Source organism: Panicum virgatum, chromosome 7N, assembly GCF_016808335.1.
Source record: "Panicum virgatum strain AP13 chromosome 7N, P.virgatum_v5, whole genome shotgun sequence".
Lineage (NCBI taxonomy): Eukaryota > Viridiplantae > Streptophyta > Magnoliopsida > Poales > Poaceae > Panicum > Panicum virgatum.
The window spans coordinates 33,618,743-33,632,834 of record NC_053151.1 but is presented as its reverse complement, the minus strand read 5'-3'; the positions used below and the strand labels follow the sequence as shown (position 1 = coordinate 33,632,834).

Genomic DNA, 14,092 nt, shown 5'->3' with positions numbered 1-14,092 from the left:
GCGGGGGAGGCCGGGGGTGGGTGCGCGTGGGGGTGGGGGTGTGGTGGTGCGGCGTGTGGCTGCGGGAAAAGGACAGAACGCCAAATCGATGGCTCGCGTCGGGCGTCCCCTCCGGGGACACGTGTCGAGCCTGCGTGCATCGGTGCCTCTCAGCTCTCCCTCCCCGGCGGATAGTAATAAGAGTAAGTATGAGGCAATCAGCTGCGTGCGTAAGACAAGACTTTCTCATTAGAACAAGAGCATAGTAGACATCATTTCATTCCAGCGCACCATTTATTCATGAGAAGACACATTTCAACATACGTACATGCACAACAATGGCTGTCAACATTCTCGGAATAGTTTCACAACCACACAAACTGGAGAGGACAACATCTACCACTACCATCTTATTGAACAGAATTGAACTAGGGAAGCAACTGGATCAGCAGAAATCCATTTTAACATGTGCAGTGAGGATCAGTCATATTACAATTTGGCGACACCACCGAGCTTCAGGTCTTGGGCTTAGGATTTTAAAAAATCTGGCTGATTTGTGACTGACCTGACCCATGCCCATTTGTGATCATTCACATCAACAGGGTTCTTTGCCACAGCAACATCTTCCAGCGGTATGTAACTGTAAGTCCCATTTATCGGACCAGGTACAAAGCCGGTAAACCCAGCCATGACCCCATGGATCGCCGAATGCGCCAGCAAGGTGCAATACAAATTGTCAGTAGCATTTGCGGGGACAGCTCTAATCATGTATGTAGGATCAATGTATTTCACAGTGAACAGTTCATCGAGATGCTCTTTCTTCCACCATCTACCAAGCTCAGATTTCAGCCATGGACCTACATCAAGAAACACTATGTTGCCAGACTCATCCTGTTCTCGCTTCTGATCATCAGTCCGGGGAATCAGTTCCGGACCAGCTCCTTCAGCAACCACAACGACAGCATGCCCTTTCTTCTTTATCCGTTCATACAGGAACTCAAACAGACCTCCCTTGCCTTCCAGGAAGAAATCAACCTCTGGAATCAAGCAGCAGTCGACGTCACGGCTGCTCAGAGTGGCATGAAGGGCGATATGACCTGTACTCCTCCCCATAAGTTTGACGAGACCTATGCCATTGACAGCGCTAACAGCCTCCACATGTGCTGCATCAATTGCCTGCTGAGCGATCTCCACCGCGGTTTGGAAACCAAATGACCTGTCTATGATGCCAATGTCATTGTCCACAGTTTTCGGGATGCCAGTAATGGATATGTTCAAACCGCGGCGTTTGAACTCCTGAAAGATTGCCACAGCTCCTCTCATGGTGCCATCCCCACCAATCGCATATATCTTTAGCACAGAAGAAAGATTTGAATGTGATCAGTTTATAATTAATCCCAAATATCTCATATGCAAGAACACTCAACTCGTGTAAAAAGGGAAACAACTGGCATTCTGAAATCTGAACCAAGATTATTTTGATGCCGTCGTGTATAATAAACAGTTCAATAACGCACAGGCTACTTTGTCATTCAGAAACCTGAATCTCGAACTGATAGGACTACTACTTCTCTTCAGCAATTGCTAATATCCATAGTCGATTTCACATATAAAGCAATTTTACATTGCACAGTGTTTGCTTGCTCTTACCTGCGTATACCCGCGCGCGACGATGCCGTCGACAATCTTGGCGAGATCGAAACCGCCCCGCGTGGTCTTGAGCGCGGCGCCGCCCTTCTTGTGCCAGTCGTCGACGGCGGCCGTGTCGAGGCGCACGTGGTCCTCGTCGCCGCCGTAGAACCCCCGGTACCCCGCGGCGACGCCGAAGACGTCGCGGACGCCGTAGAGCTCCTGGAGCCCGACGACGAGCTCCCTCAGCACGGTGTTGAGGCCCGGGCAGAGGCCCCCGCAGGTGACGAGCGCGGCGCGCGCGCGGGCCGGGTCGACGGCGAGGTCCCGCCGGGGCCCCGCGCGGCGGTAGGCGACGAGCGGGGAGGGCGCGGCGGAGGCGAGGTCGAAGAAGGCGTGGCGGAGGGAGACGTCCCCTGGGGAGATGTAGAAGTTGGACGGCGGGTGGGAGTAGGGGTGGCGGGAGATGGGGTTCGGGACCGCCGGGGTCGGGGACGCGAGCGCGGCGGGGAGGCGCGGCACGTCGCGGAGGGTAAGCGGCGGGAGCGTCACGGAGGTGCTGGTCGGGGCCGTGGCGTCGGCGGCGTGGTCGACGCCGCCGCCGACGGAGCCGGGGGCCGCGGGGTCCATGTGTCGGCGAGTGAGAGGAGGGCCCGCGGCTGGCGTGCGCTGTGGCGGGACGATCAAAGGGGACTGCGTGTGGAAGTGAGGTGGGGGGTGGGGGGTGTGTGTGTGTGTGGGGGGGGGGGGTTAGTTTGACTAGTCGGCGACGCGTGGCGCTTCGGCGCCGAGGTTCGAGAAACTGTGGAGGCGCCGCGTCAGTGGGGCACGTCATCGCCCGCGGGCTTAAACAAAACGGGAAAACGGCCACGTAACGGTGTTACGGAACGGAGAGCTGTGCGGCCACGAGTTAACGACGCGGCCACGTAACCGTGTACGTAATCATCATATCCGAAGCATTCAGTATAATTAGGCCCAAGCTCGAAAAGCACTGGGCCCAGCAGCCCCCGTCTCCCATCGGCCCGGCCCATTCACCGTCTGGCACGCCTCCGCTCCGCCGAAGCGAAGCACGGGACGGGATCCATCTCCGGCGGCCAACCCGTATTCGTCCCTCGTCCTCCTCTGCTCCTCGCCTCCTCCCCTCCCTCGAAGGCCGGCCGGCGCAGGGCGGGAGATCGATCCGAACTTGGAGTTGAGTCGGCTCCTTCTTCTGCTGGTAAGGAGAGACTGGGCTTCGCTTGCTTTCTTGCTTGGACACCGTTCTTCCTTTCAGTTCGTCGCGGATTTGGTTGTTGTCCGGAGGGGGGGGGGGCACTCGCTTTCCCCAAAAACTCTGGGAGTTCAAGTGTTCAACTGAACCCCCTCGCCCCACGCTAAGCTCGCCGCCGGTCCTGTCGCTGCCCATTTCGTTCGTATTACCGTTCAGCACGAGTCCGTTGCTGCTGGGTTGGGGCTTCTGCTGTCAGTTGATTTCTCCGGCTCGTTTGGCGGATCCATGGATTGCTCGTCTCGTTAAATTTTTCTGAATCCGCCGTCTGCAGGGTACCATGAGGAGGTTGGTGTTGACCGCCCTCGTCGCGAGGGGGCTCGTCAGGTCGTGCCGCGCGCCGACGACAGCTGTAAGGCTCGCGAACCCGTTCCTCGAGGGTTTTCCTTCCTGCTACCTTAGCGAGACTGCTTGATACAGATGTGATGGTATTAGTTGTTTTTTCCTCTTTATGTTCTTCCTAGGTAATAGTGCATATGTTGTTTGGGGTCTAGATCAATGTGACCTTGTGCGTGCATGGTTCCATGGCTAGTGTTGATTTTGAAAATCGTAACTGTGTAATTTCCATATGTAGTTTGCATACATCTAATTTATTGGTTTCAGTCTGAGGTCGTGTAATAGTGAATATGTGTGGGTTTAAGTTAACAGTTGCCATTGGCTGTGTTCGTTTTGCTGTGGTTGATGGCTGTTGCTGATTTGTTATGAGAGAACAGTACTGCTGACTGGCTGGTAGCTGGTGGCTGGTGCTGATTTAGTATGAGAGAACAGTATTGCTGGCTGGTTGGCTGACAAGCCAAGGGAACACAGCGATTGTATCTTTGGACACTGTACCATTCTATTGTAGTAGCACCAGGAATGAGTGAATTTCTTTATTGTTACCTCTTTTGTTGCCCGTTTTGATTCGCAAGAGCTGATCATTTCTTGTATAATGCTATGGATGCTATAGTCCTCTCACGTACTCGGCACTCCATGAAATTAAGCTGTTCTTGGTGCCATGTGACAAAATTTTAAAAGTAACCCACTAGAAAAATAATGCGTGCAAATGTACTAATGAGAAATGGGGCAATTTGTCTAGTCTTGGCATAGATATTCTTTTTCTCCTTCTGATCACAATTGAGGGTTTATTATTGTGTTTATGTTACCATTCTCTTTTATACTTGTGCTTTATGTGTGTCAATTTGATTTGTAACCTGTGCGATTAAGTGCCAGCCAATTATAGTGTTCTCCTTGTGGTTATGTGATATTATGCATGAGTACATATGAGGTAGTCTCTCTGTTTTCTTTTCTTTAATTTGTTTCCGAGAAGTAGGTTAGTCCTGTTACATATTTGAAACAACACACCACTATACATGATGTATTTACCGTTGTATTAGTGTTTGGCTATACATGATGTTTTGTGAATCCTTGTTTGCATGGTAACCGGAAGAGCAGGCTGTGTCACAACCAGCTTTTCAGCAGTTTATGAACTACTCGTCAGGACATGGTGGTGATCCTAATGCAAACGGGGATTCGACTGTAACACGAATAGCTATTGACCGTGATACACATCAAGATTTCAAACCAACGAGCAAAAATTTGGACACGTCTTTGCATGACATTGTTGCTCAGGTATTTACATATAAAAGGATATTTCAGAATATTTAGACCAAAGCTCCTAACCCTTTTAGGGTTAACAAGGGGTAGGGGGTTGTCCCCACCTGATTCATTTCATTGGACTTCCAGCAAGCCGTGAGAATACATTAGGGTCCTGCAGGTTTCGAAAACCAGTCTATCATGTCTTGCTGCCATTTTGTCATGTAACAGCAAATTTTCTGGGCAGGATATCAGAGAGAACCCAGTCTTGATCTATATGAAGGGTTTCCCTGAGTCTCCAATGTGTGGCTTCAGTGCACTGGCAGTCAAAGTCTTCCAGCAATATGGTAAGTTGGCTCTAGTTAGTTGATTACCATTTTTTTTTGAATCAGTCAATAACCAATGGTGCTTTCTAAGTTTTAAGCTATATCTTGTCCATTGCAGATGTCCCTATCTGTGGTAGAGATATTCTGGGAGATCTCAGGCTCAAAGAGGCTGTTAAAGCCCACACGTAAGTGTCTCTTTACACCTCCCAGATGATGTGTTCATAGATCATTAGATGGCAAATGCTTACACACTTGTGCAGGGACAACGCTCTAGATTGAAGTAACTTATCTAAATATCCATGATTGAAATTGTATGACATCATATGGTAAAGCCATGAAGGGAATGGATTTCAAGCTTGACTTTAAGAGGGAATAACCAGCTTTGACCAACAGTACAACAACAACAACATAGCCTTTTAGCTTTGACCAATAGTGAAAGAACAAAAATTACAGAATATGTTAAAGGCAATAAAATGGGTTACAGTTATCAGGTTGACATTCAGTTTTGAGCCTGCTAGGTTTGATTTATATCATCCTCATACAAACAGTGTCAATAACATCTGTTTGTTTCTTGCAATATGATATTATTACAGAGATCTGAAGTTGTTGATGCTTGTCAATTTCAGAAGTTATTTTATTTTTTTGTATGCAGTAACTGGCCTACGTTTCCACAAATATTTATCAAAGGAGAGTTTGTTGGGGGATCTGACATCATACTAAGCATGCACCAGGCAAGTTTGCTTTTCATTTTCTTTTGTTAGTGCATTAAACTTATCATCTTAAAATAGTGCCTGCTTCCTTCCTAATTTTCTTCAGAAGGGGGAACTAAAGGATCTGCTTGGAGACATCACACAAAGAGATGGACAAAAGGCGGATGCTAACTAGCCATGAAGCAATCCACGTTACATTGTTTTTCACAGAATATTATTCTCTTAGACAATCCTTTGGTGACTTTTGCATGCTGTGTTCTTTGCAGCTCTGGTCCCAGGTTTGGTTGATCTGGCTTTCTGACTGAGGCAATCATGATCATGTCCAGGAGTGCACCAAGTTCTCTGTCAGAAACTCAGAATGAATAATGCCACTACGCAATGCCATTATTTTTGTGCATTGCATATGGAGCTTGAGTTCCAGGATACATAGGTTGCATTACACTGCCCATGTTTTGTAATTCAAATGAACCTGCAATAACAAGTGGTAAGGCTGTAAAATGCTTAGGGATACCTGTTTTTGTTCAATATATTTACTTGGTGCTGTTTGCGAAAACATGTCAGTTCCGCCACCATGATCATACAGAAGCAAATTGTGAGCTTGATGATTACTGTTTACTAAAAATATTTTAATCTGCGAGTGAAGGACTTGTACGATTTGTGTTGTCATAGGTAGACATAATTGCGAGTTGCAGCATGCATGTACTGCGCTGATCTCTTTCCCAGGGTCATCCAGTCAGTCCAAACATGTGGAATTGGGTATGCTTCATCTGCCATTTGAAGACAAAATGCAGATTTATATGCATATTGCATATAAAAACTTAATTTTAATTATTTCGAATAAATAAAACCAGCAGTATTACTCCCTCCGTTCCAAAAAACAAGTCATCCTGGGATTCAAATTTTGTCTCACAAAACAAGTCATCCTAGCTTTTGGACAATTCTATAGACCCACAATCATTGAAAAATACATCTCGCATGCATGTTTAGCCCCGAGATTTTCTTAGCACCCCCTCCCCTTTCCATGCTCGGCGCCAAATAAAAGCCAACAAACCTACATGCGCACCAAATAAAAGCATGCAACAAATCAAAATCTGCATGCAGCCATGCAAACATCTTCAACTAAACAAATCAAAATCTGCATGCAGCCATGCAAACATCTTCAACTAATTAATTGGGGCGTGTGGATTCTACTCCAACCGTAGGGGCTGCATGGTCAATGTACTCTCCCACTAATCTGTCCGAAATTTCCCAGAATGACTTTTTTTTTGGGACGAAGGGAGTAGTTGATATACACCTTTCGAAAGTGATATAAATTTCTAATTCTATGCATAAATGAATCAGTCCACCAAGACATAACTAAACTCCCAAACTAAATTTAATTTTGCTTTGGTTGGGGTGCGCCAGGCCTAAGCAGTAGTGCAACGCTTAGGCGACACTTGAGAACCCTAGTGGCAAGCCACTATGATGAGTTCTCCCCCACAAAAAATAAATTTAATATCATTGTGGGTACTTGACCCACATATCAGATATTAAACTGATAAGAACAGATACTACACTTGATCTTAGCCAAAAGGCCGAGAAAGGTATGAGTTGTTCCGTTCACATGCCCCTTATTTTATATCCTTCTCCACCGGCTCAAATGATCTCTCCTAGCGATGTGGTACTAATTAACAATCTGGAGGCTGGAGCTAATGTTAAGGGTGCGCTTAGCTAAATCGGGATACGGGGGGCAAGTTGTGACGTTGGGCTGGCTTCGTGCTACGAGCGGCAGGCTGACCTGACCTGGCCCACTCTTAATTCAATGCCTGTCTATAGGCTCGGCCCAGATTGGCGGCCCAATCTTCCATTTTGTAAACTGGGCCTTCACGTCGGGCCATACGAAGAACAGAGGAGGCTATCCAACACAATCCACGGATATCTTTGGCTTGCCGCCGATGCCTGCCACTGGGATGAGCGTCCGGCTCCCCGGGGCCTCCAAGCCCGCCACCGCCATGGCCACCGCCGCGCTGTCCCTCCCACGACTCCCCCACCGAACTTCCCCTCCCGCGGCACCGGCCAGCTCGCCTCCCCACTCCGCCTCCTCCTCCCTGAAGCGGCTCTGCAAGGAAGGCGACCTGCGGCAAGCCCTGCTCCTGCTCCTGCTGACGGCCCGGGCGCCGCCTCCTCGGGAGCACTACGGCTGGGTGCTCGACCTCGTCGCCGCCAGGAGGGCGGCCGCGGAGGGCAGGCAGGTCCACGCGCACGCGCTGGCCACTGGTTCCCTTGAGGAAGACGATGACGGCTTTCTCGCGACCAAGCTGGTGTTCATGTACGGGCGGTGCGGGCGGGTGGACGACGCGCGCCGCCTATTCGACGGAATGCCCTCGCGGACCGTCTTCTCCTGGAACGCGCTCGTCGGGGCGTACCTTTCGTCAGGTAGCGCCGTCGAGGCCGTGCGGGTCTACAGGGCCATGCGGGCATCGGCGGTGCCGGGGTCGGAGCCTGACGGGTGCACGCTCGCGTCGGTGCTCAAGGCTTGCGGTGTGGAGGGGGACGGACGCTGTGGGCACGAGGTGCACGGTCTGGCTGTGAAGAGTGGACTTGATAAGAGCACCCTCGTGGCCAATGCACTTATCGGGATGTACGCCAAGTGCGGTATGCTGGATTCAGCGCTGCGGGTGTTCGAGTGGCTGCATCAAGGGAGGGATGTCGTGTCCTGGAACTCGGTTATAACGGGGTGCGTGCAGAACGGGAGGACCTTGGAAGCCCTGGAGCTGTTCCGAGGGATGCAGAGCTCCGGTTACGGTATGAATTCCTACACGGCCGTGGGGGTGCTGCAAGTTTGTGCGGAGCTAGCTCTGCTGAATCTGGGCAGGGAGTTACATGGAGCACTTCTCAAATGCGGCAGTGAGTTCAACATCCAGTTCAACGCTTTGCTTGTCATGTATGCAAAATGCGGCCGGGTGGATAGTGCTCTAAGAGTATTCCGTCAGATTGATGAGAAAGACTACATATCATGGAATTCAATGCTCTCCTGCTATGTCCAAAATGGTTTGTATGCTGAGGCCATTGATTTCTTTGGTGAAATGCTTCACCATGGTTTTCAGCCTGATCATGCCTGTGTTGTAAGCTTGTCCTCTGCAGTGGGACATTTGGGTTGGCTAAACAATGGCAGAGAGGTTCATGCGTATGCTATAAAGCAGAGGCTTCATACTGATTTGCAGGTTGGGAATACATTGATGGACATGTACATAAAGTGTGACTCCATAGAGTGTTAAGCAAAACTATTTGAAAGCATGAGTATTAGAGATCACATATCTTGGACAACAATTCTTGCTTGTTTTGCGCAGAGTTCACGGCATTTTGAAGCCCTGGAAATGTTCCGAGAAGTGCAGAAACAAGGGATTAAGGTAGATTCCATGATAATCGGAAGCATTTTAGAAACATGTAGTGGTTTGAAAAGCCTCTCTCTGTTGAAACAAGTGCATTCTTATGCTCTTAGAAATGGGGTGCTTGATTTGATACTGAAGAATAGGATGATTGATATATATGGGGACTGCAGAGAGGTTCGCAATTCACTAAACATATTTCAGACAGTAGAGAAAAAGGACATTGTTACTTGGACTAGTATGATTAATTGTTGTGCAAATAATGGGCTGCCGAATGAAGCTGTTTCCTTATTTACTGAAATGCAGAAAGCACATATTGAACCTGATTCTGTAGCATTAGTAAGTATTTTGGTGGCTATCACTGGTTTGTCATCATTGACAAAAGGAAAACAGGTTCATGGCTTCCTTATCAGAAGGAACTTTCCCATAGAAGGTCCGGTAGTAAGTTCCCTTGTGGACATGTATTCTGGTTGTGGAAGCATGAACTATGCTACCAAAGTATTCTATGGGGTTAAATGTAAAGATGTGGTTCTTTGGACAGCGATGATTAATGCTACTGGCATGCATGGACATGGAAAGCAAGCCATAGATATTTTCAAGAGAATGCTGCACACTGGTCTGACTCCTGATCATGTTTGTTTCCTTGCTCTGCTGCATGCTTGTAGTCATTCGAAGCTTGTCAATGAGGGTAAGTACTATCTGGATATGATGATGAGCAAGTACGGGTTAAAACTGTGGCAGGAGCACTATGCCTGCATGGTTGATATTCTTGGCCGCTCAGGCCAGACTGAGGAGGCTTACAGGTTTATTGAGTATATGCCTATGGAACCAACATCTGTGGTGTGGTGTGCACTGCTTGGGGCATGTCGTGTCCACAAAAACCATGAACTTGCTGTGGTTGCAGCCAATAAGCTTCTTGAGCTAGAACCTGACAATCCATGCAATTATATTCTTGTATCAAATGTTTTTGCTGCGATGGGAAAGTGGAACGATGTCAAAGAAGTTAGAACCAGGATGGCAGAACGGGGGTTGAGAAAAGATCCAGCTTGCAGTTGGATTGAGATAGGGAAGAATATCCACACTTTCACTGCAAGAGATCACTCTCATAGAGAATCGGAGGCCATCCAGCTCAAGCTTGCTGAGATAACTGAAAAACTAAGAAAAGGAGGTTACACAGAGGATACAAGGTCTGTCATTCACGATGTGAGCGAAGAGGAGAAGATAGATATGTTGCACAAACACAGCGAGAGGCTCGCAATAGCATTTGGCTTGATTAGCACTCGTCCAGGTACGCCTCTAAGGATAGCCAAGAACCTCAGGGTGTGTGGTGACTGCCACGAGTTCACCAAGCTGGTGTCCAAGCTGTTTGAAAGGGACATCGTAGTCCGAGATGCCAACAGGTTCCACCATTTCAGTGGAGGCTCTTGTTCTTGTGGAGACTTCTGGTGAACGTGATTTAAGGCAATGAGGCATAGAACTAAGTACATAGGCGTCCTATTGATTTGGAGGTTACTTACACCAGAGGCAAAGTTGGTGATGTGGCTAAGCATGTTTAAGACCAGAAATTGTCTCTTCTGGCGAGAGGCCCCCATAGCCCGTCATTCTGTGGGCGGAGCAACTGAGAAGACACCTATTTGGATTGGTTACATGTAACTGTGCGCTCCATCCAATCAGTCATTTGCAGTTGGGCCTTTGCCTATTTAGATTGGTGTTATGCAATGTAAATGATTATTCTTTTATCCACTATATAGTTAGTCATTCACCTAATTTTTTTGCTAAAAGGATGTGATGCAAACTGGATAGCATAATAGCCAAAGAAAAGAAATTCCAAATTATTGTTTAAAGAAACCTTTTACACCTCTGTTGAACTTTTATACCTGTGCTTTATGTGTGTCAATTTAACCAGTGTTATTGAGAACCAGCAAATTATTAGAGTTTTGCGGTTTTGCCTCTTTTGTGAATATGTGATATGATGCATGAGTTCATATGAAAATAATCTCTTTTTTTCTTCCTTTTTTAATTGTGAGAAGTTAGTCATTGCCTATTTAAACAACACACTACTATACTTGATGTGCTTACCGTTCTATTGATGTTTACCTCTTGCCCCATAGGTAATTTGGGTTTCCATTTTATTTTTTGTGAATCCCCATTTGCATGGTAACTGGAAGAGGAGGCGGCGTCGACCAGCTTTCTAGCAGTTTATGAGCTACTCGCCAGGACATGATGTTGATCCTAATGCAAAGAGGAAACTGAGCTACTGATCATATACACAACAAGACTTTGAGACAAAGAGCAAAAGTTCATACACGTCTTTGCATGACATCATTGCTCAGGTATTTACATGTAAAGATGAGATTTCAGAATATTTAGATCAAAGCACCTTACCTTTTATAGAGTTAACCAGGGGGAGGGGTTGTCCTCACCTGATTCATTTCATTGGACTTCCAGTAAGCCATGAAAATACAGTAGAATTCTGCAGGTTTTGAAAATCAGTGGTCAATTTGCTAGGCATGACCTGAAGCTTATTAATGTAACATGTCTTGCTGTCATTTCTTCATTGTAACAGCAAATTTTCTGGGCAGGATATCAGGGAGAACACCATTCTTCATCTACATGAAGGGTTTCCCTTAGTCTCCAATGCGTGGCTTCAGTGCACTGTCAGTCAAGGTCTTTCAACAATATGATGAGTTGGCTCTAGTTAGTTGATTACCAATTAGTTTGAAATGCAGTCAATAACCAATAGAGCTTTCTAAATTTTAAGCTATATCTTGTCTATTGCAGATGTCCCTCTCCGTGGTATAGAGATTCTGGGACATCTCTGGCTCAGAGGCTGAAACAAAAAAACTCGACCACGGGGCCTACGTTTCTACAATTATTTATCGAAGGAAACTTTGTTGGGGGATCTGAGATCATATTAGGCATGCACCAGGCAAGTTCGCTTTTCATTTTATTTTGTTTGTGCACTAAACCTATCATCTTAACTAGGGCCTGGTTCTTCCTTCATAAATTTCTTCAGAAGGGGGAGGATCTGCTTGGTGATATGGCACAAAGAGGTGGACAAAAGGCGGATGCTAACGAGCCGTGAATCAATCCACAGTACATTGCCACTATGCAATGCCGTTCTTTGGTGCAATGTATACGGAGCCTGAGTTCCAGGAAACATAGGTTGCGTACGTTACCCTATTTTTACTTCAACTCAATCTGCAATGATAGATGATGTCTGTAAAATGCTTGTGCACTACTATTTTTATGCAATATACCCACTGGAGATGGTGTTTGCGAGAAACATGTTGTCGATTCCGCCACCGTGATCACACAGAAAAAAGCTGTGATCTTGATGATTAACTGCTTACTAAATATGTTAAGTTGATTCCAATTTCCAAGTGATGGACTTGTACAAGTTTGTTTATTTTTTTGATCTCATGTACAAGTTTGTTTAGCTAAGCAAAGATGCGCAAAAGATGCTTACTAATCATATATTGTTTGCTTAGCTAAACTGGGGCAAGCTGTCATGCTTGGGCTTGCTTCGGGTACAGCCTTACGAAAGAACCAAGATGGGCCGTTTCCGCCTGGTGGCAATTTAGTAGATGGACCGACTTGGGCTACCAAATTTACAAATGGGCCTAGAGGGTTGTGGCCCACCTATGTGATCCATTTTCTTAACTGGGCCTTTCTGTTGTTCTCTCTCAAAAAGAGATGATACTATACTTCCCTCAAAGAACAAAAAAGGAACGATTGCTGATACTGTTTGGGCGGTGTAGTTAGGATTTTTGCATAAGATACGCGGAACCACAATTTTCATATACGAACCGATAAAATCTATTTAGCAATTCGTTAAAATTTCATAAAAATTGCCCTGCAATTCGATACATAACTAATAAATGATATAATAAATCTTAAATTACAATATAAATAGTTCAAAACAACATACTAATAGTTTGGAATATAAACAAGCTTAAATAACAAATACCTAAATTAATTGAACTAAATATGTGAGTAATCCACCAATGCAATACATCCCTAATTCCTACTGGACACATCTACAAGGTACAATAGTTGAAGTACATCACGGTAAAATCTAACAACTAGCTAACAAATTAGATTGCATTGAAGAAAAGTTAACGTTAGAGATTTGAGGAAAATAAGCACGGAACAAGTAGATGGCAGAGCTGCTCACCACTTCACCGGCAGGTGGCAGGGTTGAAGCAGGCCACCGGCCAGAATGCCGTGGACGGGGCGCCGGGCGGCCGGTCTAGGATGGAGGCTAGATTTTGTTGTCCACAGGTCTGGTCGTCTGCCGGTCTGGAGCCAAAGATGTGTCATGGCAAGGTCGCAATGGCACCGCCGCCCAGTCGTCGGCGAGCGCCTAGGGGCAGGGGAGTTGACAAGCTGTGGAGTGGATGTGCTGTGCGGAACTCTAACTTTCAGAACGAAGAGACTAGGGGTATAGATCCAGCCGGAGGAGGCGACATCTACTCCATCTCAAAATAAGTGCACTTCTAAAATTTTAAGAAAAAGATCAGTGTTAGTATAAAATTATATATATACATATACCAATTGTTGTACCTCCAGTGAAGATAAAGTAAAAACAACAAGAATTAGTTTATTCTATTTATAAATGTACAATTATTTTGAGATAAACTTTAAATTCTAGAAGTGCACTTATTGAACGAAGTATATTTACACAAACCTAAGATATGCCGTATCATATCTGTGTCACCACCAGGGATTTTTTTACCGACCGCCGGGACCGAACCGCCGGCCACCGGTTCCGGTTTACCGGACCGGTTGGACCGGTTACCGGTAAAAACCGGCCAAACTCAAATTTGAATTCAAAACCCACAGTTATACCGGTTTCGAACATCTAACCGGCCGGTTAGACCGGTTTACCGGTCCGGTTTGACCGGTTACCGGTCGGTTTGACCGGTAACCGGTCGGTTTAGGTTAAATTCAAATTTTTTTTCTTTTTTAGTTTAAATTCAAATGCCCGCAAAGTATACTAAATGAATGTTTGTATAATATGTTTTAGCCTAAATGAACCCTCCAACTCTCTTTTGTACTACTTTTACATTGTATTTGTATATTTTTGTATGCATGTTTTTTTTGTTTAACTTCAAATGCTCGCAAAGTATACTAAATGAACGAATATTTGAAAAAATTTGACACCATTAGATTCGTCGCAACTTGAAGTATTTTTAAGAATTTTTTGGGATTTTTCCATATTTTAAAATTCAAATTTAA

General features: G+C 46.0%; 2 protein-coding genes, 1 non-coding gene and 1 pseudogene across 4 annotated transcripts; 2 read left to right on the top strand and 2 right to left on the bottom strand.

The window, feature by feature from the left end:
* Positions 1 to 242: 242 nt before the first annotated feature.
* Positions 243 to 2,315, bottom strand: LOC120683436 (ATP-dependent 6-phosphofructokinase 2-like). Its single transcript, XM_039965519.1, has 2 exons — positions 1,630 to 2,315; positions 243 to 1,329 (listed from the first exon to the last, which is right to left on the bottom strand). The coding sequence occupies exons 1-2, from the start codon at positions 2,236 to 2,238 to the stop codon at positions 508 to 510; spliced, it is 1,431 nt and encodes a 476-aa protein (XP_039821453.1). The 5' UTR covers positions 2,239 to 2,315; the 3' UTR covers positions 243 to 507.
* Positions 2,316 to 2,617: 302 nt separating this feature from the next.
* Positions 2,618 to 6,055, top strand: LOC120680590 (monothiol glutaredoxin-S1, mitochondrial-like). Of its 2 annotated transcripts, XM_039962088.1 has the most exons (7): positions 2,642 to 2,824; positions 3,150 to 3,227; positions 4,307 to 4,483; positions 4,695 to 4,794; positions 4,892 to 4,958; positions 5,426 to 5,504; positions 5,590 to 6,055. In XM_039962088.1, exons 2-7 carry the CDS (start codon positions 3,156 to 3,158, stop codon positions 5,656 to 5,658), a joined length of 564 nt encoding a protein of 187 aa, XP_039818022.1. In that variant the 5' UTR covers positions 2,642 to 2,824; positions 3,150 to 3,155; the 3' UTR covers positions 5,659 to 6,055. The 2 variants fall into 2 exon arrangements, with proteins under 2 accessions (XP_039818023.1, XP_039818022.1); XM_039962089.1 differs by lacking the exon at positions 3,150 to 3,227 and having other exon boundaries at positions 2,618 to 2,824; positions 5,590 to 6,036.
* Positions 6,056 to 6,873: 818 nt separating this feature from the next.
* Positions 6,874 to 7,070, bottom strand: LOC120684088. The gene has a single exon (XR_005679073.1). It is a non-coding gene; the product is annotated as a U2 spliceosomal RNA (small nuclear RNA).
* A 327-nt stretch (positions 7,071 to 7,397) lies between these two features.
* On the top strand, positions 7,398 to 12,139 carry LOC120680589 (annotated as a pseudogene).
* Positions 12,140 to 14,092: the final 1,953 nt, after the last annotated feature.

Coding starts and splice junctions, on each gene's coding strand:
- LOC120683436 (XM_039965519.1), bottom strand. CDS start 2,238: ATGGACCCCGCGGCCCCCGGCTCCGTCGGCGGCGGCGTCGACCACGCC. Junction 1,330..1,629: donor TCGCGCGCGGGTATACGCAG/GTAAGAGCAAGC, acceptor TCTGTGCTAAAG/ATATATGCGATTGGTGGGGA.
- LOC120680590 (XM_039962088.1), top strand. CDS start 3,156: ATGAGGAGGTTGGTGTTGACCGCCCTCGTCGCGAGGGGGCTCGTCAGG. Junction 3,228..4,306: donor GCCGCGCGCCGACGACAGCT/GTAAGGCTCGCG, acceptor CCGGAAGAGCAG/GCTGTGTCACAACCAGCTTT. Junction 4,959..5,425: donor GAGGCTGTTAAAGCCCACAC/GTAAGTGTCTCT, acceptor TTTTGTATGCAG/TAACTGGCCTACGTTTCCAC.